This window comes from Anopheles ziemanni, chromosome 3 (assembly GCF_943734765.1).
Source record: "Anopheles ziemanni chromosome 3, idAnoZiCoDA_A2_x.2, whole genome shotgun sequence".
Classification (NCBI taxonomy): Eukaryota; Metazoa; Arthropoda; class Insecta; order Diptera; family Culicidae; genus Anopheles; species Anopheles ziemanni.
This window is the reverse complement of record NC_080706.1, coordinates 25,909,303-25,934,394: the sequence shown is the minus strand read 5'-3', so window position 1 is coordinate 25,934,394 and position 25,092 is coordinate 25,909,303. Positions and strand designations below refer to the sequence as shown.

Genomic DNA, 25,092 nt, shown 5'->3' with positions numbered 1-25,092 from the left:
GCGATTCGCCCGCAGCCCTCCGACGCCCAGGGGAGCGTAATGGGAAGGACCAAGTTTATTTAGATAGTACTTCTGGCGGTACAATGGCAAGTTTCTTCTCGGAGTGCTAAATGGTGCTCCGGTGTCGATACGAAGATCGAATTCATTACCCCGTCAATGGCAAAGCATTACACTCCACGAGAGAATTGTAACCAGGTTTGGGATTGGGAAATTTAATGACTCGCAATTTGCTTCCTTAGTTGTGCGCCTTTACGATTTCCATCATTACACCGAACGCTGCTTTTGTCTTTGAAAACAACTTAGAATAAAAGACGAATTAATGTAGTGACGAACTTGATGGTAGATTTAAAAAAATACTGTGAAAAACATGTTGCACAGTATTTAACTATTAAATATTTAAATAGAATGTTGAGCTTTATATATAATACATCCTTCAAAAAAACTCATTTGAAACTGAATATATCAATAAATATTGAAATACCCTTGCAAAATATTATACATATGTCCGTTACGGCTGTTTAACTTTCGTGTTCGAGTCCATCAAGTATGAATATGAAATAAAATAAATTTTCTTGACATGTAAACATCCATTTAACTGAAGGGAAAATACTACTAATTAAGCTTTTTATCCAAATTTGTATTGAAATGGAGGCGCATGGTGTTTTCAAAAGAATATCGTTATTCTACCATTTTGCTAACTATGATAACACACAAGTCAGCGTTGACTGTCTTAGTAAGCGTAGATGTAATAAGAAACATAATATTTCTTCAGTCCGAGAAAAAAGATAGTTCCTCTTTGTTGCTGCCTTTATAATAACTTTAACAGCAAAATAGCACCAACTTCTTCTAATGTTTAATCCTCTTTCATTTTCAGATTCTACTAGCATCCTTTCTGCATTACGTATCAACATGACGTCACCGCTTCCTCTGTTACGCTCGTTTTCGACCGAAAACCAGAACCGAGACTGGAGCAAACGGTTTTCCCTGCGCATCAAACAGAAGAGCAGCAACGATGGCAAGTTGGTAAGTTCGGTAAGGATGAACAGAAATATACCCACCACCACCGATTACGTACAACGTAATTCGTGGGGCAATTCCGGACCGAATCTCCGGTGACCTTTACTTCAGACGTTTTCCCTCGGGGGAACGGGGGGCGCACGCTAGGTGTATTTGTGTGTGTGTGTGTCACTGCCGTTTATTTTTTGGTTTTTCTCAAGCACCCAGTGACATGTTTGAAATACCGTTTGGGCCACCGTTTGGGCACCTTACACAATCTCACCAGAAATAGAAGTCACGACACCGCCATCTCCCCCCCCTCTCAAGACACTGGCCGAAAGCCCAAACACTCTCTTCCACGTTTGTTGATTATGTTTCGTTTCTTTCGTTCCCCCCTCAATTCACCGTGTAACCGGCACGACCACCACCCCACCTCCACCATCACTCAAACGGCAACAACAACAAACCCACCATCCCCGGGCACAGGACTTTGCGTCGTTGCGCAAGAACAAGTTCGCACGGCGCTGCTCGTCCCTGCGCCAGCAGCCCACCGACCAGACCACGTCCTCCGTCACGCTGGAGCTGGAGTCGGCGTCGCCGGCACATTCCATGACCATACACGAGAACAGTTCGCCCAAGAAGCCCAAGTGGGAGGTCATCGAGCACTTCAAATCGAACGTCCGCGGCCAGGAGTCGATCAGCAGCAGTCTCATAGCGGTAAGTGTATGTGTGTGTAAGTGTATTTCCACTGGTATCTTTTTCCGATGGCAGGTATGAGCACTCAATGGTCGTTCTAGGTCTAGGCAAGGTAGCTGCACAACATACCTGCACATAAGATAGCAATAACAATCTATGATTAATGGCTTGGAGCTGATTTTTCGTTGTAGTACGATTTTTGCGAGTTTGTTCAACGTCTTCGGTGCTTCCGGGAGTGCAGGAAGATTGAATCAATATTGAGTGCCTGCATCAGCGAAATCGATCGCTTTCGGTTTGATGGAAATCATTTTTCGTTCAGCGCCTCTTCGAGCCGAATGTTCGCTTCTCCGCAAAAGTGCTTCACTTCCGTTCCGGCTTCAGGTTGTTAATTGTGCTTTAAGACAATGAGAAACCCTAAACTCAATTCCATGTAATCGATCATGCTGGTGGCAAAACATTGCTGGTTGGTTGCCGGTTTGCTTCGTTCGTGCCCCAGATTTTGAGGCGGAAGGAAAGTTCGCCTCCAATGAGCCGGAAAAACTTTAACCCCACCATGGTATTAATAAATTTCTGCAAGCCGCCCCGGTGTGCGGAAACGTTTGCCACGTGCTTCAACCAGAGTGTTCCCATCATCAAGCATAAGAGAAAGGAATATCCGAACCGTTTCCTCTCGCTAGCTTCATTTCCCCCTTTTCCCATCACGCCCAAGCTCAAGAATGAATCGGTTAGCTAACAATCCCGTACGAAAACACATCGAAACCGGTGATATGCAATCGAGCGATTCGGCATTGCCACACGTTTGCGATCGGATTTATACGTTTGTCTCCATCTGGTTCGTTCGTTTCGGGTGGGTTGGGTATGCTGTGCTTCATCTGCTTCCTCCTGCCTTCGGCAAACGACGCGTATCGGCTGATGCCACGGGAATGCTAAATAGCAGGTCGCTGTGAAATTCTGAGAGCTTTTCCGCATGCCATAACGCCAGCATCCATGAAGGGCTGATAGGGCTCCGCTACGATCTAGCTGTACGCATTCTTTCTCCGGACCGATGCCAACGAAGGCAACGGCTGCGAACGGTAACCTTTGGTGCGCGATCTGCGTCTCGCAGTCAGATTTAATAAAATGTAAACGACATCGAACGAACGATATGCGCCACCAGCAGAACTGCTTTGCATACGTTGGAATGTTATCCGACGCAGGGCCAGAAAGGATGTCTAAACTTTTCACCCAATGCAATCGTGCGTGCGTGCGTCGATGCGGGCGAGCGTGCGGGTGAGTGTGTGAAAACGTTTCGTCATCACACCGCCGTCGAACGAAACAAACCCGGTCGGAACGATCGAAACGGTTAGAGGACTCTGGATTGGAGACCAAATTTTGTGACAAAGCTTCGAAAGTAAATTAAGTTCTTCCAAAAAATCCACAAAGTTTCGTCTGGATCCATGAAATGTTGGCTCATCAAATTGTGGAACTGTGGTGAGCAAAGCAGGCTTATGCCTTCCAAAGGAGGAAAATCAAAGCTTCATCATTTACTTCACCGAAACTCTACTCAGGTTCATTTTCAAACGCGTTGCGTCGGAGCAAAAAGAACGAACGGCCAGCGAGGTGATCCGTTGGAAAAAGTGAAATCCTCCCCCGGTGTATCAGCGATCATCCCCGAAAACGGTGCGATGTAAAGTTGGTAAATAGCTTCCATCGACCAACAGCACGTCCTGGAGCGCGTTGTTCGCTGGGTGAGTCCTTATCCCAACAGGACATGCTTTCAAGCTGCTTTTACTGGAACTGACAACCACAATGGAGTATGTTTGTGTGTATATATGTGTGTGTGTGTATGTGGATTTCCAGTAACCCTCGGTCTATGAGAGGTCGCTATCATATCGCTTTGAGCATCACCAGCATGGCGATAGAGGCGATTACTGCATCCGCCAAAGGACATTCACAGGAATTTCCCTGCACAGCTTTGAGGATCCATTTCCCCATGGAAAACCCACTTCCCTTCTGGAAGTGTTCCTCCTTTTGTTCGTTGTGGTAGAGAGCGTTTAAGGAAAGTAATTGTTTTATGCACGTGAAGCGATAAAGCGTGTTAACGTGGAACACACTCATGCTTTTTCGTTCTGCAGCATGCGTCAAAAAATTCAGATCCTGGCTTCAGTAATGGTTTGTGCAAGCGAGTGGAAAGAATCCGAACGCGTGTGCAGGACAATCGCGATACTCACTGTAGAGTCGAAGATATAAAGGTACAAGCCAACCATTAAACGTGTAGGTCCATTGTAGTGGGAGATGTTTTCACAAGATTGTTTCCCATGAGCTGCAAATATTCCGCAGGCTTTCCTTTTCATTCACACCTAGCTAAAACTGGCTACAAATTTGGAGATTTTTCAAGGAAATTTAGCTTTTAAAATAAATCCCTCCCGAATTGCGCCCAGATTTCAGAGCGAACTTACAGGAACGAAGTACGAAATGTAATTCAAAAATGTTTCCACCCGCTTAAAGTGCCGATTTCCCGTAACACAACACGGTCATAAAATGCCGTCCACGCGCTGGTGGATTTTTGTTTCCTTCGGTGTCTAAGCATTTCTATTTTATTTTATAATCTTCTGAAAGCTTTCATAGCCTCCTCTTAACGTCACGGAAAGCGAACACACGGGAAGATGACTGTCGTCGAGCCGCCAGGCGGTCACAATCTCCGCAAAGCTTCCTTGGAGAATGTGACTTGACGTTTGGTGATATTTTATCGCTTTCCGAGCGAGTTGTTCGTATGGTTGTGCGTGTGTGTGTGTTTTTTTTTATAAAATCATTTTCCACCATGCGGTTCAGGGGGAAAAATAGAATGTAAACGAATGCGCTAAGGTGAAGAAAACTGGCAATAAAAGTCGCTCAAAGAAACACACTGGATGATGTTTGTAGAGTCACTTCCTGTTCCAACCGTTTGGGCGACTTGGCTACCTCTTCCTAGATGGCCTCTCTATGTTTCGCGGCGGAAGTGTCGGCGAACACTTGAGGCAACACTTTTATGGTCCGAAATCGACAAAACGTTCCACTGGGTAAGTAGTGGCTGGGCGTTTCAACATCCAACCTACCCCCGCTCGCTGTTTATGTTGGACAGTTTCCAAATTTTATAGCGCATTTGCAGTAAAACCCGCGCCGCTTGATCGTTTGGAAAGCAATCATTGCCATTTTGCGGTCGGCTGGCTCGTTTCATCGTTGGCGGGGGGATGGTAATTATAATTTTATTGTATTTTGAACTGCAGCTGCCAGCAGAAGCGGGACGCATCGCGGTGGATAGTGATTATGCGTCGGTTTTTTATTTAGCGGTGCTGCTTTGCTGTGCGGAAGTGCGGCCGGTAGATGTGTACGTTCAAAGCGACGTCAGCGCTCACTAGCAGTAGTGAGGGTAATTAAAGGAAATGAGATTTCGACATCTAAAAGACGCTCTCCGTTCGCTGCGGCCCCGTTAATTACAATTTATCTAAGATGCCATCAGCAGGACAGCAGGGCAGTAAAACTGCACAGCAAGCCGAGTGGCGGAATCAAAGCGCTTTAAAAGCATCGCTGTTTTATTACAGAGCAACAACAATAATGGTATTTGATTATTAAGTCGTAATTCGGTGAGTGTCTGTAATTATGATTTTTTTCTTAAAACAAAGATCCGCATTTTAAACATTATCTTCGTAGTCTTTTATTGGTGCGGGATAAAATTGACTTTGTACTTGTGCCGATGAAAGTATTCTGCATTCAAATCGTTTGTGAGCGACTTAATTTTTTAAAGTAGTTTTTAAAACCTAAACATCATTAAGAATTGTTATTGGAATACACATATGCATTCCTCCAAGAATCTTTTATGAAAACTTGCCTTTTTAAAACTGCCCAAATAACTAGCCTCTTTTCGTCGTAAATGACAGTTTTGATTATTGCAGCGTGGAGAGTATTGTCGGTAGTTCTTCCAAATGGGTCATGTTATCCCAATATCAATACTTCGTACATAAAACGTTGAATTTTAAATAGCAACTACTTGCGTAGAATAGTTTTCGGCTGCAGTGCAGCTTAAATGAGCAGAATTAGGATACATAACTCTCAATTCAAAGCAAAACCAGCTGTAACTAAAAATTTAGCTGTAAAAGTTCCACTTTTTTACAAAGTAAGCATCTTTTCTATGAATCCCACAGAATGTTCTCTTTCGACAACAAATATTCCTAGTACTTGTGCAAAAATGCTCACGCTTGAATGCAAAACTATTGCTGTGCTGAATGTTTTCTCGTTTTACCATTCAAAATTCACATTTTTATGAGTGAATATTCTTCCTTCTGTAATCTGGTTGGAACGTCCATGGAAAAACACGGTAGGAAAAGAGAATTTTCTATCGTATTAGGAGTTTCGTGGAATAAAATTGTACATATGGGTGAAGTTGTAACGGAAGCGCTTTTAAAACTTCCTGAATAACTATGTTTATGCTGCCCTAGCAAATGCCCACACACAACCATGTGAAACGTATTACTTCTAAAGCATGGTGTATGTCCGCAACAATGCAGCCCACCAAACGTACGGAGTGTGTAGTTTCTGGTGAAATGAAATTCATCCTACCATATGCAACAGTGTGTGCACCGACCAACCGAAGCGTTCACCGTGCATTCAATCTGCCTCGGTTTTTACTCACGAAGTAATTTGCTCGTCGTTCGGTGAAACGAGAAAAACCTACGGAAAGTGAAGCAAGAAATCATCATACCGAAAAAAATGGAGCGGATTATAAATTTGGAACGTTTCCTACCGCACTATCAAACGGGCTTTGGTTGCGTTATGCTGCGGAGTTAGTGCTAAGCGGGGATGATGCTTACTTTCCTCCAAGCAAAAATACATCGGACGGATTGCATCCTTAGCATCAGCTCCTTGGGTGCATTTTTCCTTCCAGCATCCAGGAAGTGCATCGTTCCGTTGCGGCGGCAGCCAAGCCACACGGCTAAGGATGTGATAATGATGATAAGCACGTTGCCATCACTGTTAACAAGGTTCGGAATCAGGATGATGAATAGGTTTACGTTTTTCTCACCTCCCTTCTCCCACACGGTTTCTCCGTTACCGCCATTCGTTATACGGTGGCTTACCGAAGGAAAAGGCGACACTTGGCACGCTGCCGAAAGAATGAAAGGACGAGGTGAAATGGTAATTTGCGTGAAATGAGGAAGCAAATAGCTCCGTGTCGCTCCATCACCGGTGCTCCGTGTGAGTTCTTCCGTTGTAGCGGACGGCTATGCTTATGGAGATAAATGAAAAAGCATTGTGTCATGGCTCCCATAACCGTCGGTGTGCGGACATGAAGAAGATGTGGTGCAATTTTTCACTAGCTTGTCGCTTCTAGTATAAATATAACCACGTTTACCATTCAGCTGTTCAGTGGGGGCTTAGCTAAGGTGTGAAGTTTTCATAATTCTTTGATCTTCGTTGCACAAGACTAGAGTTTTGAATTTCGCCCAAGTCTAGATTTGCATTGCATTAAACCTCTTCCTTGAATTTTCTTATTATTTCATTTCATCAACCTCTTCCTTGATATAGAAGTTGAAAAAGATTATCCCTAAGCAGGTTAAGCTTAACAAATGTACTTTACGTTGGGAACTGTTTTCACCTGCTTGCATCTTTTGCATGGTTTCACAAGATAACAGTTGCAGTTGCGAGGTTTAATGCAGTCGATGGAAATTACATCGCTATGTTATGTACTTTAGAGGGATTAAAACATTCACCTGAGGGTATTTTGATTCTGGAATAAGTATCCCAATTGCACTTAACACTCAAAGTTATTTGTTCCAAGCTTCTGGTCGTTAAACTATTATGATTCTTCATTTCAGTTTAGTCACGTTATTAACCGTTTACTAGCTGCAAGTCCAATTACTCTCCAAGCTCTGGGGAAAAACTTTTCCAGATTGTTTGTCACTTTTTTGTACACCAACCGAAAAGGAAAGAAACACCGCCCAAAGTTAATCATAAGATAGTCATAAAAGTGTACCATAAAAGTACATTAACGGCCTGCCGATCGTGGACCCGCGGCGTCGAGTTGCTACGGGACGCCGAGCCGCTGACTCGATTTAGCTCGGACCGGATTAACTTTTCGCGTGATTTATGAAAGATTTAACGATGTCTCCGGTGACCTCCGTGCAAATTTTCTGCCCGATCCCAAACGCAAGCAAGCAAGCGGGAGCGCCCAAACTGAGAACCGTTTATTAGCGGACGGTGAATGAGTTTTCGGGATTAGTTTGTGTTTTTTCGGGGGCAAGGTTGTTGCTTGTTTCCCGCTTCGCGGGATTGTTGCCAGAGTTTTCCCCCCTCGCACCGATACGGTTTGTTCTCGTTCTCCAAGGAACGCAAAACGGCGACCGGCCCAGGGTCGGGACTGAGCAGTGTGTTTTAGGTTCGCTTCCTCGAAAGTTTATTAAATCTTCACTTTACGCTTGTTTAGGTTTATTCTTTTGATGAAAAATTAATGGAAAATGTTGTGTCGTTGACGCTTCTCCTTCTTCTCGCTTCGCAGGCCGGCGTGACGGCGTTCAACCTGGACGACACGAACTCCAACTACTCCGGCACGCCATCGATACGGAAGAAGAGCTTCCAGATTTACAGTGGCGCAGGTAGGTACACTCGGAGTGTGGGCAGGCCGTTAGATGTCTCCTTCACCGAAATGGACTCGCCTCGCAAAAATGCACAGCAGATAGAAAGCGCGGGGTTTTTATTTTTGATGAAGTCCTCGAACGGCACCTCCCGAGGGGAATAATTCGTCAAATTTTTGGCTCGTTAGGAAATGCGTTTACTTTGGCCCGGTAACGTCCTCGTCGCCGAGTGCCGCCGTGTACGCGCGCGGGAAATTCGTAGCCCAACAGGGAAATCATTATCAAATTGTATTAATCATAGCTGGGACCTAATTGAATACGATAGAATTATCGCTCGGTGCGATAACAATTTCGCTTCTCGCGCATATCGCTCACCGCTGAACCACGATGCCCCAAGAGTAGAACGATATTGAGAAAGAGAGAGAGAGAAGAAATTTTCACTGGAGAAAACCTTTTTATGCTAGCAGGGGAAAGGGCCGTCATTCGGGTTTTTGTTTTAATTCCTTACTGTCGTACCTAGAGTTGTGTAATTCACATTCAGATTCATGAATCTGAATGATTTTCTGCGTTTTAGAGATTCATGAATCTTTTAATGAGAGATTCATGAATCCCAAAGATTCATCAAAAGATGAAAAGTTAGGCGCAAAAAAATTGGCAGAGGGATCACCTTTTTTTGGAAGGATTTCTTTCGTCATGGAAGAATCACGTAGATTCGTCCAAGATCCATGAAAGATTTATGAAAATTCATTAAGGATTCGAAAGATTCATAAACGTTTGAAGATTCGAATCCCAAAAGATTAATGAATCCATCTGAACGAATCTTAGGCGAAAGATTCATATGAATGAATCTCGCCAAAAGATTCATAAGGCACAACTCTAGTCGTACTTGCTTGAAACCGTCACTGGGTGCGCTCTCCCGGAGTGCGCACCCTTGGGGATAGGGAAGTTGGAAAATGTTGCCCGGAGGGAAAATTAGACTCTGATGTCTTGCAGACGCCCACCCCCGCGCTCGTGCCGTTACATTAATTACAAATTCATATTACATTAATTAATAATAAACCATGTGGCGCTGTCGGCAAGGCCATCCAGAGTCTGCCATAGTTTGAACCTGGCGTTACTGGCCTCCCGTTCCATCGGCTGGAGTTGACTGCCGCCGACTCCGAATGCTTTCCACCAGTCGCTTATCGCAGGTCAAACGGCGGGTTGATATGCAAATCAGGTCACCGGCTCGGAAAAAGCTTTAAACTATCCGGGCAAAAACACCGCATCCTCAGCAGCAATAGTTTATGGTGGTATTCATGAGCAGTAATTTCGCACTTCACTTCATCGGGCCGGATTAGGGCCGGTTTGAAGTGGATCAAACTGTACGACTTGGGCTAGGTAGGTGATAAAAAGCAAAAAGGGTTGTTGTTTTTTTTTTTTTTTTGGTGGATGTTCATCTTCGGGCGAGTACTGCAAAAAGGTTCATCGAGTTAATTTTAGACTCTTGAGAAGGGGTATCGGTACCTCAACTCCCGGAGGTGAACGCTTTCGCACCCTCGTTAACGCCGTTCGAAAGCAATCGAAACCTACTGACCTTTTGGCTGCTGAAAAGGAGGTTTAGTCCCTTCCGACACGTGGCCAGCTTCTAACGAGATATTTTTCCAGCAACAACATGCCAAACACGTAATATTCTGATCTTCTTTGATCGTTGATGGATGTTTGAAAATAGAAAGATAACGGTTTCGCAGTAACTGTGCAATGAGACTGTGTATCCCCGCACTCCTCTCCAACAGGTTTGTGTAAGCCTCAAAGTAAAAGTGATCGCCAGACCAGAAGAATCATTTACTACCCGATTCGATAGCAGGACACTGTTCCTAACATTATTAAATTGAGTAACCCCTAGGTCGTCGGTTTCCGGTTCATTGGAACCGAGCAAAAGTCCGGTGAGTTGTCCCGCTTCGTAGCAGTTCTTTTTTCTCGTATCCCTGCAAACAACTTTACCTCGGTGTTGCGCGATAGAGTGGACCTACCTAGCTCGCCAATCTATTGATGGTCCTCGACCGGGAGCCGGTAGGGAAGCTTTCTTGGCTGTCATGTTTGCATGCGAAACGAACGTGTTTACACGGCGTGCGACTTCCGGGTGGGGCTTCGCCGGTCGGTGCGGGAAAGTTGTCTGTAATTGAATCCACTCCACTTCTTCGTTCGGACGCTGGGCTCATCCACCTACCAGCCTAGCTCAGCTGGTCGCTGTCCTCGGTCGGGGTTTGTCTACGTGCTTCATTGCTAGGGATTCACGGGAGTAAGGGAGATTGGAAAATGTCGTCGGGGCAGCGGAATCGGTGGGAGGAAATTGACTTCACACGATGTTTGAATACAACGACGACGAGATCGTCCTCGGCCAACGTACGGCCCCGTAAAACGGCGCAAGCAGTTCCACGGAACACATCAAGGCAAGTCAAGTGAATTGGAAAATGGGGACGAAATACAGGAAGAAGCAAAAAAAAACGATACCAATCCTGCAGTGCTTCTCAGCGCCAGAAGGAACCTGTGCCTCACATTGACTTCTTTGAAGTCACGAACTCGAGTCGCACCGTGGTTTGGATAGGGATTGGATTCGCATTTCGCAAACAGACCGGTTCCCTTTTTCGAGCGGATAATACGACAAAATGTAATCATACTTGTGTTTGCCCGTTGTTTGTTTCGTCCCGTTGACGAACAAGGCTTGCGCAACGGGGAACAGGGGGCGGGTAAAATAGGAACGTCGTGTCCCAATATCCGTGACGGAATTGAAGAGCTGTTTGTGCGCACACGGCACAGTGTCTGCAAAATGTGTGTATCCATTCCGAGTAACCTTGTTACGGGAAATCCATTTTCCACAATTTCGAAACAAGCGAAATTGTATTGATTTGATGCAAAACTCACACCTGGTTTGCGACCCGATGTAATAAAGTGACTTGTTTGATAAAAACCTTGCGATAAGCTTTGAAAGTTTACGCTTTTTAAAAATTCAAACATGGAAAAGATCACGTCAATTTTGATCTTCAAGACGTCGCATGGATTAAAATAAATTGTCCCCAACAAAAAAGGGTTAGGTCCTCTATTACGAAATTATCAATCGAACAAGTTGAGAACAAACTTTCTTATCCCCCCCTTAACTCCACCTCCTCACGAGTTATCGTAGGTGGCACTTTTCTCGTTATCTCATATGATTTCATTCTACTTTTATCACACCGAAGTCAAGTACAACGGCTCCGGTCGTTACCCAGGAAAAGGAAAACTTTTCCATTCGGGGTTCGCCGTACGCTCGACGGGGGGGACACGCCAATGGCAGACGAAAAGGACGCCAGCGACGGGCCAAACTAGGAGCGCAGAGGCGAAAAGTTAAAGTTTACCCGACGTTCCTAATGTCGTTCGACAACGTGAGAACACTTTGTCGCCCTTTGGGTGCTGGCGTGAGAGGAGCGTATCTAAAAAGTTGTGTTTGTTTGCCGTCCACTCGAGACGGTTGGCTGGCGGGATGCGTGCCGACATGGATGGTGGAAAACTTTCCACCAAAGCAGCTTCGAACACATGTTTTTGCAAACGGCAACCGGCAGTAATCGACGGAATGGCAATCGACTTGGTCAACTATTTATCAATGCCATGCCGTGACAAGATAAACGCTACGCGAAGGTGGCGCGCGTGCCGGGAAACGGTAAGTGCTTAAGGAGGATATTAAACTATCCCGAGCACCGGCGGGACACTCTCCGTCTTGACCGGGGAGTTACCCTTAATGGCCAACGAAATCGCTCCAAATCTCCCGAGAAACTAAGAACACAAATCTGCGACCGGGTCATAAAGGGCTCCGGTTGGCAAGGCGCACGTAAGCATTTAAGCGACGTGTTGTTTGTGTGCGTTCCGAGGCACTTTAAACCGCAGCGCTAATGGATGTACTCTACGTTTTCTACCGAGAACGTGCTAACAATTACTTTATGGCTTTTCTTTGGCAGGCGGGAGCAGTTACTTACGACCCGGGTCTTCGCCCGGTTCGCCCTATGAACACAATCTTGGTCGACTTCATCCGAGGAGAAGGGACCTCTGGGTGCTTTAAAGCCAGGAACTCTTGTCGGTCTTCGCTTGGAAGGTCCGTCCATTGTTGAGAGCGATAACAACGGAGCCCGGGCGTATGTGCGTGGGTCTTGCTTGAAAGCGAACGAGCGAGCCTCCCGGAAGTCGGAGCTCAAGTTATGAAATATGATGTTTATGTACGTTCCGTACCCTTGGGCATTTCATTTCACTCCGGTGGCCCCTTCCGCTCGCCCGACCATTCGACGGAAAAACGGTTCCTCCACGCGTGTGGATGAAGGTTTGTCCGGACACTCCCTTACCGATCCGAGTGCCAATATCTCGGCGGAAGGTGCTTCCGTAAATGATGAAACCCACCCCGGTGGGTGAGCAACTTCCGATTAACTGCGGTCGGAGAAGGTCGACCGGTGATCGGTTTACGGGCGGGACATAGAGGGACATCATTTGTGACTCAACGCATCGCAACGCAAGTCGTATCGAATCGAAAGAACCGAGGGCTGCCGTGGGGGCGTCCATCATAACAAACTTATTTGCTAGCAAAACCAAACAAACATGCACAGTGCAACATTTATTCATCGTCTCGAGGTTTTCCAGAGGGAAATTTCCTTCGAACGAGAAGTTCGGGAGGCAACTGTTGAACATAAATATGGCAGCAAAACAGCACTTTTCCGAGAAAGTGGACGGACTTGGTACAGTTTTCTGCCCCTCGTCGATTGCAAAAAGGTGAAATTGAAAAGATTCACCTGAGATTCGCTTTAAAGAGAAGGGTTGTCGAATTGCGCACTCAGTAGTAAGTAGGTCAAGGCGCGTTTTCAAACATTGGCCCCATCTCTTTCTCAAACTTTTCGATGATATCATTTTAATTAAATAATTTCTGTTTGCCTTGAATACACCCTCAAAAATGGTTCCATTGAGAAATTTGGAACGTGGAAATTTGAAGCAACAAAAACCAAGTAACAAACCTCCTTTTTCCGTTATGAAAGTATTTTGGGCGAGAAAGTATTTTGAGGCGAGTTCCGGCAAAGACTTGATCCCCGAACCGCCCGATTCTACCGTCGGCAAGGAAGACATTAATGCCACCGAGCACGCTGGCGCAACTTTTCCCACCCTTTGGTACACTTGGGCCATGAATACCATTATCCTTTGAAAGTGGATTCGTACTCGAGAAAGGCTTTAACCGAAAACCCCCATTGGGGGTTTTCCCGGCGTCGGAAACGGACGTTGGCGTGCGCGAACCGAAGGGACCGAACGACGAACCGAATTGAAATAAATCAGCTTAACTTTACCGTTCCGTCGACGGGATGGACTTTGGGGAAAAATAAAACTCAAAACCGGAAGCCAACCACTGGCAGCCATTTCCGGTGGGTTTTTTCACTCCTCATCCTGAAAGGCTGGTTCCATTATCCCCGACAAAAAGATCTGCAAAGAAGAAAGCGGTAGCTTTTTCTTTCGACGTCGGAAGCTTGCGAGTGCAACAGGAGGAAAAAGGGAGAGTGAAAGAGATAGAGAAGAGAAATACTCTTCGGGCGCGTCCCTTCTAAAAGGGAAATCGATGATGGATGCCTCGAGGACTCGATTAGTGATTGTTGAGGCTGCCGGTAAGCGGTACTTAAGAGGTCAACTCAAGCAATCGGTACGCGTGCGTTGGTTTGCCCTTCAAGCTGTCGGGAAGCGACCTGTTGAACTTCCCTTTACCGTCGGTGTGTGTGTGTGCTTGTATTGTGTGGGCGAGTGTTTGGCAACAGTTAGGACCAACTTTACCCGCAGGACGTCGATATTTGCATTTGTGATTGACTTGCTGGCCGCTCGAACTATCGCTCTTTAACGAGCTGCTTTAACTCGTGGAATCGATTCGAATGCCCGGCCACAAGATGCGGTCTTTCGAATAACAAGCACCGCTTCTAAGCAACACCTCTTCTCCTTTCCCCCCTCATCGTTCATGGAAATGATGTTTCTTGTTTAACTAAACCAAACGATCGAATGATTCGTCTCACAGTAACCGTAATTACTGTATCAGATTTAAACAAACGTCGAAGCTTGCGGGCGTCTATTCGGGCGCGGATGGTCGGACGGGAACGGATACAATTACTGTACCGGATCCGGGCTAGTAATTAGCATCCGAAATCGACTCGCATTTCGCTCGGGTCCATGAGTCCAGCTCGGATTGACCCATCCGCGTAGGTGCTTCAAGGTGCAAGTGCGTGTTTGCTTTGGAAAGAAAACCGCAACCCACAGTTTACACGCCAATTAGGGGCGAATTACTCTAATTGGGGTTAAGCTGGGGTGGGCGGCGGTCGTTACATTTAGAAAACGTTCGTATTACGGATGTGGATGATGGTACGGTTAGTAATCGCAATCACAATGTGTGCAATTTTGTGGTGGTGTACGTGGTGAAGTTCTGGAAAAGAATGGATATCGTAAATTTACGTGAATGACTCAATATTTCAAAATGATGAGGAGCTTGTTTTAAAAACTTCACGCTCAGCTACATTTTTCCAAGGTTTGTTAAAAGTCGGTGGCTTATAAATTATGTTTTAATACTTCGACTTTTGGGCTATCACGTGTATAAAACCTCCTTTATATAAAATACTAGCTCGAAGCCCCGGCGAAGCTCGGGGAGGAAAAATGTGACTAAAGTTTTTATTCTTGGTTCATTTTCTATGCTACATTCAGATTGCCTACAGACATATAAGTACCTGTGATATCACTCGGAAATTTTCTTTCATCAATAGTCTAGGGGGCAAAGTGCATGGGTGTTGTTCCGGAGGATCGGAGTTCGAATCTAGGCTAGGAAAAACTTTTTTGTTGACGGTTGTAAAAAATTTTTTTTCATGATTTTTTTTAGATATTTAAATTACTTTTTCAAATCTGATCATATTTTGTTACATAGATTTCAAATTATCATAACCATTATTAAATTAACAGCTTGGTGGTTCAATTTATTCACATAGCCATATATACCTGTATTTTCCCTATGCAATCCACTTGTACAACTGGTATACTGGCAGTGGTGCTCGAGCCTTGTATCAGAGGTTTGGTGTTCGAATCCCGAATGGGAAAATCTTTTATAGTACGAAATAAAATTTTTCTTCAAAATCTACGTTTGCCATTCAAGTAGCGATATTTCCTCACAATTTTTAACTTGTGCTATGGTTCCTCGGCAAGACTACGGCTTCGCTCTTGGTAAACCCGTGTTCGAGTCCCGGTTTCCACTTAGAGTCAGATTGTAAAAAGCATGCTTCACGTGCACTGTAAAAATGTAGGGTTTATTGCCTCATCTCATCACGGGACTTTGAAACTGAGATTTATAAAATTAAAGATTATTTTGTCTCTATTTACTATTTGAAAAATGAATACTTTGATTCTGTTGAGCTCATCCTAACTTTTAATCATTTCGATAAAATAATGATCACATTTAGTGCAATTAGATTGAATAAATGTTCCATTGATCCCCAATAGTTATTGTTGTTTACTTTTCAACTTAACATTTTTTTCGTTGCAGCCCATCCTTCTGGGTCAATCCTGAAAAATGTTGAATGTTAAATTTTCTTCAAAATATTCAAATTTTAAATAATAATTTGCTGTAATATTGGATGAAAATTCTTCCCGTCTTAACATTCAACTGATGGAAACTTAAAAAACCATAGAAAATAACTATCTTGCATTAAAATAAAGTGTATGAATCTTTCATTTTCCAGCACAAGAGGAACTGGAACCGCTGAACAACCTGAACATCAACAACACCACCGAGGGCGTGTTCGATACATCCCGCTGCTGGAACACGGTCAAGTGTTTGTTCAACGGTGTCATCTGCTCGCACAAATTCAAAAATGTCCAGGTAAGTCAACCGCAGCTAGCTGGTAGAAAAACACACTCCACGACACAGTGCTCTCCCCAGCCGGGAAGAAAAAGGGGCGGAAAATCCATCAAAAGTTTTTGCGTTGCAGACGCAACAACAACACGCTCGCCAAATCTTTCCCATCAAAGTTTCCCCCTGGTGGTGAAAATGGTGAATGAGAGAATGCTAAGAGCTGGTCTCCCTACCTCAAGACACACTGTGCATTGTGCAGGTACGAAACCTGCAAAGTTTGTCGGTGGCTTCAGCCTTCACTCAGTCGGACCGGGAGGATGAAGTTTGTAGAGATATTTCTTTTGCGTTATTCCTACCTTCTTTGGCTGGTCGCGGTAAAAGTTAAATATCGCTTAAATAGCAAGAAAACCGCGACGAGCAACATTGCCGATGCCGACGATGTTCGACTTTTATTCGCTCTGTGACCGCTGGAAAATCTGGACGCGGGAAAAATCCATAATACGGTATTAAAGAAAAAATTATAAGCGAGTTACCAGTTGTTTATTCTACCCACGTCGTGTACTTACTTTTATTCAATTTTCTCACCATTTCGAAGCAAGCTGATCTTTAGGAAGTTTGCCGTAGATAATGGTTGAAAATTTCACTTTGTTTCTTCTCTCCTTCCCTTTTTCCCGTTGTTACCGAAGAAAAACTTATGCCGTGGATGTCTCCAACGGGATGGGAAATTCTTGGTAGTATAAATGTGTTTTGTCCACCAGTTTTTTCACCAACTCGTTCAGCTTCCGGTTTTTCTCTCGCTCTGCAAGATGGGAGTGAAAAACAATCCGGTTTATCACGTTGATTACTTTCTTCTCGATTTTCCAACGTTCTGCATTTGCGTTGAAAACCACTAGGAACGAATCGCATTTCGGCGATACGCGTTCCTTCGCGTTGTTTGTTTATTTAAATTTGTTTATTTCAATTTCGCAAAAAAAGTAAGCTCAAATACACGAGAGCGAAAGAGAAATAACAACAGCACGAGAGGCGAGTAAATAAAACCGAATTGGAACAAACAGGAATAACGAATCAGCCCAGGACACGCCGGCTGTGGCCAGAAGCTTGTTTGCCTTTGCACCTGGAGAAACAAATAATTTTTATTACCGTTGAACTGCACGCCGCCGGAAAGAGGGCACGTTGCACCGAGAGGCAATGTTTCGTACTTGTTTTTTAGTATTTATTTTTCAACATTTCCACCGGCACCGTAGACGAGATTGCAAGATTTATGGTGAACCGAACGAGGCGAAAAAAAAGGAAGAAAAAAAACGGTGCTCCACTTGGAAAATGGAATAAGCATGAAACATTAATATTGCGAACAAAGAGCCGACCACTGCTGCTGCATCGTCCCACGGGAAATAGGGGGAAAAACAATAGCCACCGGGAAATGCATGTGCAATGCACCTGACATTCGCGTGCTCCACAACGGAACTGGAGTTTCATCAACGCACACTGCTACAATGGAAAGTGCTCGAGGGGGTGGTTCGGTAGGGGTTGGTTTTGAAGAGATGGTGTAAACTTTTTCCTTGTGCTTTTCCAACGAGAACCGCTTCGTCCTGCTTGGATCTGATACGCATCAGCATCGAGGCGGTTCCGTCGCTGCTTCCTCGTTTGGCTTCGGTTCGGTTGGCAGCAAGCCGAAGCCACCGGAAGTAAACCAATTCGCTTCGTTCGTTCCCTCCGAGACGGGTTATTGAAGGCCAAGCCGGTCACTCGGGTCGCTTGGAATGCGATTCGTCTTGCCAACACACAAAATATGCATAGCTTTTGGAAAGGAAGCGGAATAAAAATCGGTCCGGATTGAGTGCGCTTTCTTGCACACGTCCCGGGAATGGGTTATCAGAGTATGGAAATGAAGAAAGTTGATGACAGCGAGCGGACCACAGCGAGGGCCAGTATCTGATCAAACTAGCCCGTTGGTACCCAATGGAACCGAACCGATTCGTGTACCGTTCCGTCGGAAAACCAGCACCTTGCGGTAGTTGATTTTAATATGGCTTTCCATAGCGCACCGAAGCGCATTTCCGAGGACTGGCAGGTAAAGTGTTGGCGGTAAATTTGTCCGGGCAGAGATTGACACAAAGGAAGGCGAACAAAGACACCGACGATGGTGGTTTGGTACGATCGGTCGGAAAGATGCAGTGGAACAGAGATTTGCAATCGTCACAAAACAACGGATTTTGCGGTACGGCAGACGCCTTGGGGAGCGACAAAAGGTGTCGTCTTAAAGGTTTCCCACAGCGTGTTCCACTCTTTGTAAAACCTTGGAACAAGCAATGGCAGTGCTACTTTTCCCTCCATCCATCCCGGGGGTGAAGCCCTACGAGAGCTTTCCCGAGCTATGCCTTATCACGATGGAACGGTACCGGTCGGTTGAGCGCATCTCGTTTCACTCCGGACGCCACTGCTTTATTACAGCATAATCGAAAAAGGGTTTTCCCTATTTCGCCGCTTAAAAGGAAGCATTTTTCAATCTTCTTACCATGGTGGACCCATTTTATTTTACTTCGGTCCCACACGACCCCTTTGGCCCTTGACTGGATGGAGCAGCATTTTACCGGCGGTGCCACAACAACAAAATAATGCCGAGGCACTCATTTACACCCGCAACATGGGAAAAACATTTTTCCAATCCGGTCCCGTACCGAGCTTACAAAAAGGCTTCTGTGGGGGAACGGGAGAAAAAAAAACAAATCTCTGGAACTTTCAACAACCATCAACCGGGGCCGAACAAAGTGACTGTTAATTAGATTTCGTTCAAGCAGGCTAGAGCAGACTCTGGCTCACCGTGACGTCCCCTGTGCGGGGTCGGTGATTTTCTCCCCATCGAATCGGACCATCGGTTTTGATGTATGCGAGCCATTTTTGATATGTTTTTTTCCAAACACAATTTTCCCTGCTAGTTTTCGACCCTTCGTTCCCCCGAACCACTTATGGAAATAAGCTTGTTTGAAGGTGCGCCCCCCTGTTGGGTTACCTCATCGGAAAGCCTTCACCGCAAAATCACGGCACGGTCCCGGGGGGTGGTGAGGGGTGGTATTCAGTTTTTAACGATTGTGGCTTTATTTTTATCAACCTCAGCCAGCTCGGCCGAATCACCGGACGGGTTATGGTTTGTTATTTCGCCTGCGGTCAAACCGAAATCGGGTGGAATATGATGAATTTCATTAAATCTGTTTCAGGGTGGACATAGGGAGGAATCGGGCCGCGGGCGATCATGGTGATTAACTATCAGGTGAAAGTTACCATCAATAAATAATGTTTAATTTTGACGCCAACAGGTCAATGCATATTAATCAGGACGGAAAGTTAATGTAAATCACGACTTGTTTTTGCCTAGAGAGTGGGAAATATGAAAATAATATTTCATCACGCTGAGAGTAATACATCAATGTATAGAATTATTATATTTTTAAAGAATACTTTTATTATATTGTTATAGAATCACGAGCTCTTTAAAATCGGTCATATTTGATCTCGTACTCAGCTGGCATCATAACAAATACAAATTTTCAAACTAGTATCATCCTACTAGTTTGTCTAATAACTATACAGACAACACAGATACATTTTTTAAAGCTAATTAACTTTAAAAAATAATTAATTTCCTAGTAGCACGACACTCCGGGAGGAAATAAAAAGATGCAGAGTATCCTTAATTTAATCACATGGCAACGAAAACCTCCCAGGGGATGCGTTTTAAATAGAATCTTGTGTTGAATAAACTCCCACCGAAGGCTTCATCGTCGAGAACAAATAATAAAAAAGGACATATTGCATAAAGCTCACATTCAACATGCAGCAATGCCGTGTCTTTCTCTCCAAGGACAAAGCCTTCACCGGAGCACAGATTCTTATTTTGATTTGCCACTACAAACAACCCGGTTGAAAAGTGCTTCTCAAATGAAAATTTTCCCTTGAAACGCAAGCACCATGTGTCCGTTTACGGGATGTATTACTTCGCACAATAACACTCGAGCATGGCAGAAGAATTGCAGCATCGTCCCGATTGCGATCGGTGGAAAGAAGTGCTTCTTCTCGATTGGGCATCACTGCAGGTCCACTTTGCACTCCTTCCAAGCTCTTCGCTCGTTGAATTGCATTGCGATTTCCTTCGCACATGGTGATGCATCCCGGCGGATACCGTATCCAATCCATAGAGTGCCCGTGCCATGAAGTGATTCCTTTACGAGTTTAGCTTTTCCCAGTGTGCGCTACACTCGTAAAACCTCCTCCACATCCCCGGCAGTCCCGTAGAAGGTGGCTCCACGTGGCTCAAATATCAAATTAAATGCGCAACCCTGCTCAATACCGGCTTCACGAGATTTTTCTTTCACACACGTTTGGTTCAACCGTTGTGAGCGATTTCAATGGTATGAAACGTTGAAATTATGGGAGTAGATAAAGAAAACTCCAAGAAGACACTACCCACACTTTGGTTTAAATGAAGGCTTTTCCACTGAAACTGAGAAGATAAGACTGGCACCGATGTATGGTGGAAATGTAATGGATGAGCACACGGTGTTTGTTTTTTCCTTTTGACGATTTGTTTTCCTTACGAGAAAAAAAAAGCATTCAACGGCCATTTGAAAAATACTTGAAGCCAGTTGCATCCATGTTGTAAAGCTTCTCTCGGCTTACCGGATCTTAGCCAGCAATATGCCCGTTTCATTGCGAACGAAGTTCTTTTTTATATCAAGCGCAGTGAAAGCCTTACCGCAGGATTTGGATATCATCGTTGGTGGTGTGCTTTTCGCGGGGAAAAGAAAAACCTGTGGTCACCATTGACACCTCACGTTCGAATTCAAGCGAAGATGAAAAAACAGTCGTTCATAAGTCTGTTTTAATAGGGGATATCAGTAGTTTTTTTATGGAAAGTAAAAATTTCAATAGCAGAACTTTTGCCTCCAACCGTTTTCCCGACTTAGCTCGAACTGCTAAGAAAAGCAATCCAACGAAGAGATGGCCCCGCTGAACGCTGAACCGTAGAGGGTATGCAAGAATCGTAGAAACGGGTGAATGAAACTGAAGTTAAACTTTTTAATATACTTACCCGACAAACACGATCTCCCGTAGCGTGAAAACTGCAGTAACAGTATCGAAGTGAAAATGGCTCCCATTACGCAAAGCATGAGCTGCTAATTGCATTCACCGCCTGGTGCGAGGGCAAGGAAAGTTTGTGAGCTTTGCTACTATGTAGCAGTTGCGATTCATTACAAATTAATGATTGTAATTAAACGATGCCTTTCCTATTTTAGGGAAGAGGATTAGAATTGGAAACAATTACCAAAACGTTCATTAACTGCAGTTCCAAAGGGTTGAAGCAATTGAAATTGCCTATGCAAGGAATAGTACACCAAACGTTTAGACAGGCATAATTTAACTAAATGATATCATTTTGATGACAGAAACGCTCCTAAGTTTGGCGTAAATGGCATTGTATCTAAACTGCTACATCCGAACAGACTGGATGAATAATGTTCCGATTTAGAGGCGAAATAATTCATTAACCTCAGACCACCAGTTCCACTGCCCGGTTCGTACGGACACGAACAGATCCGATAATTTATGTCCCTTCTAAGATCGCACGTCGCACGTAACTGAGGTTTAGCGCAATGGCCAGCGAGGAACGCTGACGTGCTAGGTTGGACACGAATGTGCTTTGGAGCGGTTTCAACGGCGGTTCCGATGAATAACTGGCCGTCGTTTCACGAGAGACCGTGATTTATACAGCCTTCCGAATGGCGTTCGGGGAATATTCTGGTCAGTGGTGATGTGGTTTTCCGATTGCAAGGGTGTTGGGTAAGTAATTGGAAACTGTTCTGCTGCACTTGACTCGTATGAAATTGTATGTGGAACAAGATCCGAAGAAATCTTGTTTGTTTACAGGTCTCTTTTATTTCTTATTTCGTTTATTTTTAATTCATTTATTTGATAAAGATAATTTGTTAATGTTAGAAGGGTATAAATAAGGAAGTTTATGTATTATAAGGGAACAGTTTTTATCTAAATGAAACAGATATAAGAAAAGAAGAAAAATATTGTCACAAACCATTCGTTTGAAGAATTAAGAAATAACACAAGGATTAAGACGACTCGAAAAACGCTCGTACTAAGGAATAGTATCTGTAAGTTCGATTTCATCGCATACTTTCATCTTCGTCGTTTGTTCCACACATTCTTGCTTTTTGGTTTTTGCTCTCTCACCGTCTACTTTTTGTTTTCTCTGTGTGGATTAGGTAATGGGCTTGAAATATCCTTTGGCGAAGTTTTGTTGGTATTTCTACCCCGTCTGGTATCGTCTTCAGAGACGCATCCTTTTGCACTGAAAAGGATACCGGTGAAGGAAAAAAAACGCAAGCACTGGAAAAAAAAACACACGCCCTAAGTGAAAGCTGCTCCAGCGAGACGGTTCTATCGTCGGCCAGTTTTGGGATTCTTCGGATGGCCAGCAAATTGATGCTCGTTATTTTTCGTCCAACTGTTTATGGGAATCTTTTTCGGTCCCTCGTCGCCGCCGTTCGCCGAAGACAGCATGGCGTTTCACGTTCAGGTCCGTTGACTCTGGCCAGTCAGCTCGAAAGAAAAAACCACTGCAGGGTGTACGTCTTAATGCCTTCAACCGGGTGTAGTTTTTGTACGTGCGTTGTTTTGGTTTGCGTTTTTGTCGGCGTGGGGCTTTTTTGGGGAGGGGTGTATTTTGTTCGTCGTTTGTTTGCCCTTATGTTCACCGTTATCCTCTTTGTCACATCATAAAATTGGGTGCGTTTGTATCACTTTGCTTCCCTCACCACATTGGCTGATCATTTGCAGAAGGTTTTTTCTGCCTTTTTTGTGTTAGGTAGCTTCATTCACGCTTGTATGAACGTGCTTTTTTGTGAAAATGTAGCAGATAGAATGTTGGCATATATTTTGTTGAGCACAATTTACTTCTATTCTTGGTGTGGTAAAATGAGACAAAATTGTATGAAATGGTTGTTATATTTGCAACCTTGAAAATGGTTTTTTATTACTTATTCCTTCTAACATAATTGAATTAAAGATTTCCGACGCATTCATTGGTCGTGCTTCTAGCTTAACAAACAAAAACACAAACATAAAGTTAGTTATACATCCCACCATGAGATTTCTGATATTTTATCCTTTGTTCTTCTAATGATTTGCAATGCAGTGCAACAATTTGCTGGTAATTAATTGTTTTCTGAAGTGTCCATTCGCGCACTGAACCACCGGGCGCCTCCATCGCTTTTATTAAAACCGAAAGCACTTCCAGGAAATAATTACGACGCAACTCCTTCCCAACAAAGGTCTGCTGCAGAAACAACGACTGGTCATTTGGAGCTCATGCGATATCCGCCCTGCGGCATAAAGACGAAGGTTGCAGAGTGATTTACTGTAACGACCCCCATCGGCTCTGAGGCACGTTCCGCTTGGTGTCAGCGCTATCATCATCGCCCGCGTTCGTTAGCGTTGCATGCTTTATGAAGATCGTGGCTCAACAGATGCCCCCATTTTGGAAAACCGGGGGAGGGAAAACTTTACCAAAGGGTCAGCAAAGTGTCCTGACTGCCATTTTTCCTTTGCGAGCGAACAGGAACGCTGCGCTGAACATTTTGTAGTGACATTTGTTTCATCCGAAGCCTGTGTTCAAATATTTACTGATGCGATTCCATTCACTTCAGCTTGCACAGGAAGAAGGTTGAATGTACCATAAAAGGGAAATAGAGAAGCACAAAAGAATAGAGGCAGGGAGTTGAAGGGTGTGTCGAGGGGTGTTGAGTAATGAAAGTGTATCGATGTACCGTAGATCAACAGCACTTCTCAGTAGCAATTTGACGTTCGAGCTGCTAGAGTAGGTTCAATTATGGTACAAACAACTGGGCGCCTCCATCTTCAATTACTGACTGAAATTATGATAAAATTAACCTCCTACATACCTACATTTTTCACACAGTGTGGCTGATTAACGATTAATGCTTCTCCCAATCATCGAATAAAAATATATTTTCATTGAAATATGCGTCCTTTGTGACATTCCATTAGGTCCAATATGAGCGAAACCCTTCTGGAAGGGCACACACATTCCTGGGCCGCTGCATACACTGTCGTTCCACGTAAAAGGGTCAGTTAACCGAAATAAAAGCGAAGAATTTTGTCAATCATTTCGGTCCGAACGGTTTCAATATCAACTTGTAAATTATTAACGAGGCACAATGGTCGACCTTTTCTATCCCCACGGGCATTCTTCATGCCTTCATAAAGGGCTAACTGCACACATTTTCTCAAGAGCCAAGACGAATGAGAGAAACTGTGATCGAAAATAAAGCAAAATAGAATCGGGGGAAAAGCATGTTTTCCCAATTTGCTAACGGCCACCCGAAAGCCATACGTCTGGCATATAGAGCAACAAGTTCAGTTCGGAAAACTGCGGGAGGGAAACATTCCACAATTACATCCCACGTTAAGATTTGGTTTCGGGCAGGGAGAGACACCAAAGGGTAGCTAGACGAGTTGGAATCACCGTTTTGTTTTCTTTTTGGTCCTGCAAAGGGTTTTATTGGATTTTTGATTGGTTGATTGGTTGGTCAAACGAGATGAATTTCCCGACCCGACGATGGAAAGTAAACATTGTCGAATCGAGGCTCTCCTAGTCACACATTCGTTTCGCTCTTCCATCGTCCTTTTGCATGGCCGAAAGCGCAATTTCCGTTGACCTATCCGCACAGGGCACGCTTGTTGATGCATACATATTTAATGCGTCCGCTTGGGAGGGACGCGGGTTTCATGTTCGTTGTTTGCTGTCGAGCCCAACCTCGATCATAATAGCGACTAAAAATAAACTCAAAGAAAAAAAAAGTTGGGAAAAAGGTCTCTAAAACACCAAATCCACCACGGTATAAGTTCAGGCTCCATCAATCCCTT

General features: G+C 44.4%; 1 protein-coding gene across 1 annotated transcript in view; it reads left to right on the top strand.

The window, feature by feature from the left end:
• Nucleotides 1–909: 909 nt before the first annotated feature.
• The window catches only part of LOC131284416 (adenylate cyclase type 6), a 43,232-nt gene continuing 19,049 nt past the window's right edge, over nt 910–25,092 (top strand). Inside the window, exons 1-4 of the mRNA XM_058313270.1 lie at nt 910–1,023; nt 1,483–1,713; nt 8,204–8,300; nt 16,025–16,164. Of these exons, the coding sequence (XP_058169253.1) occupies nt 910–1,023; nt 1,483–1,713; nt 8,204–8,300; nt 16,025–16,164 (582 nt within the window). The remainder of the gene's footprint in view (nt 1,024–1,482; nt 1,714–8,203; nt 8,301–16,024; nt 16,165–25,092) is intronic.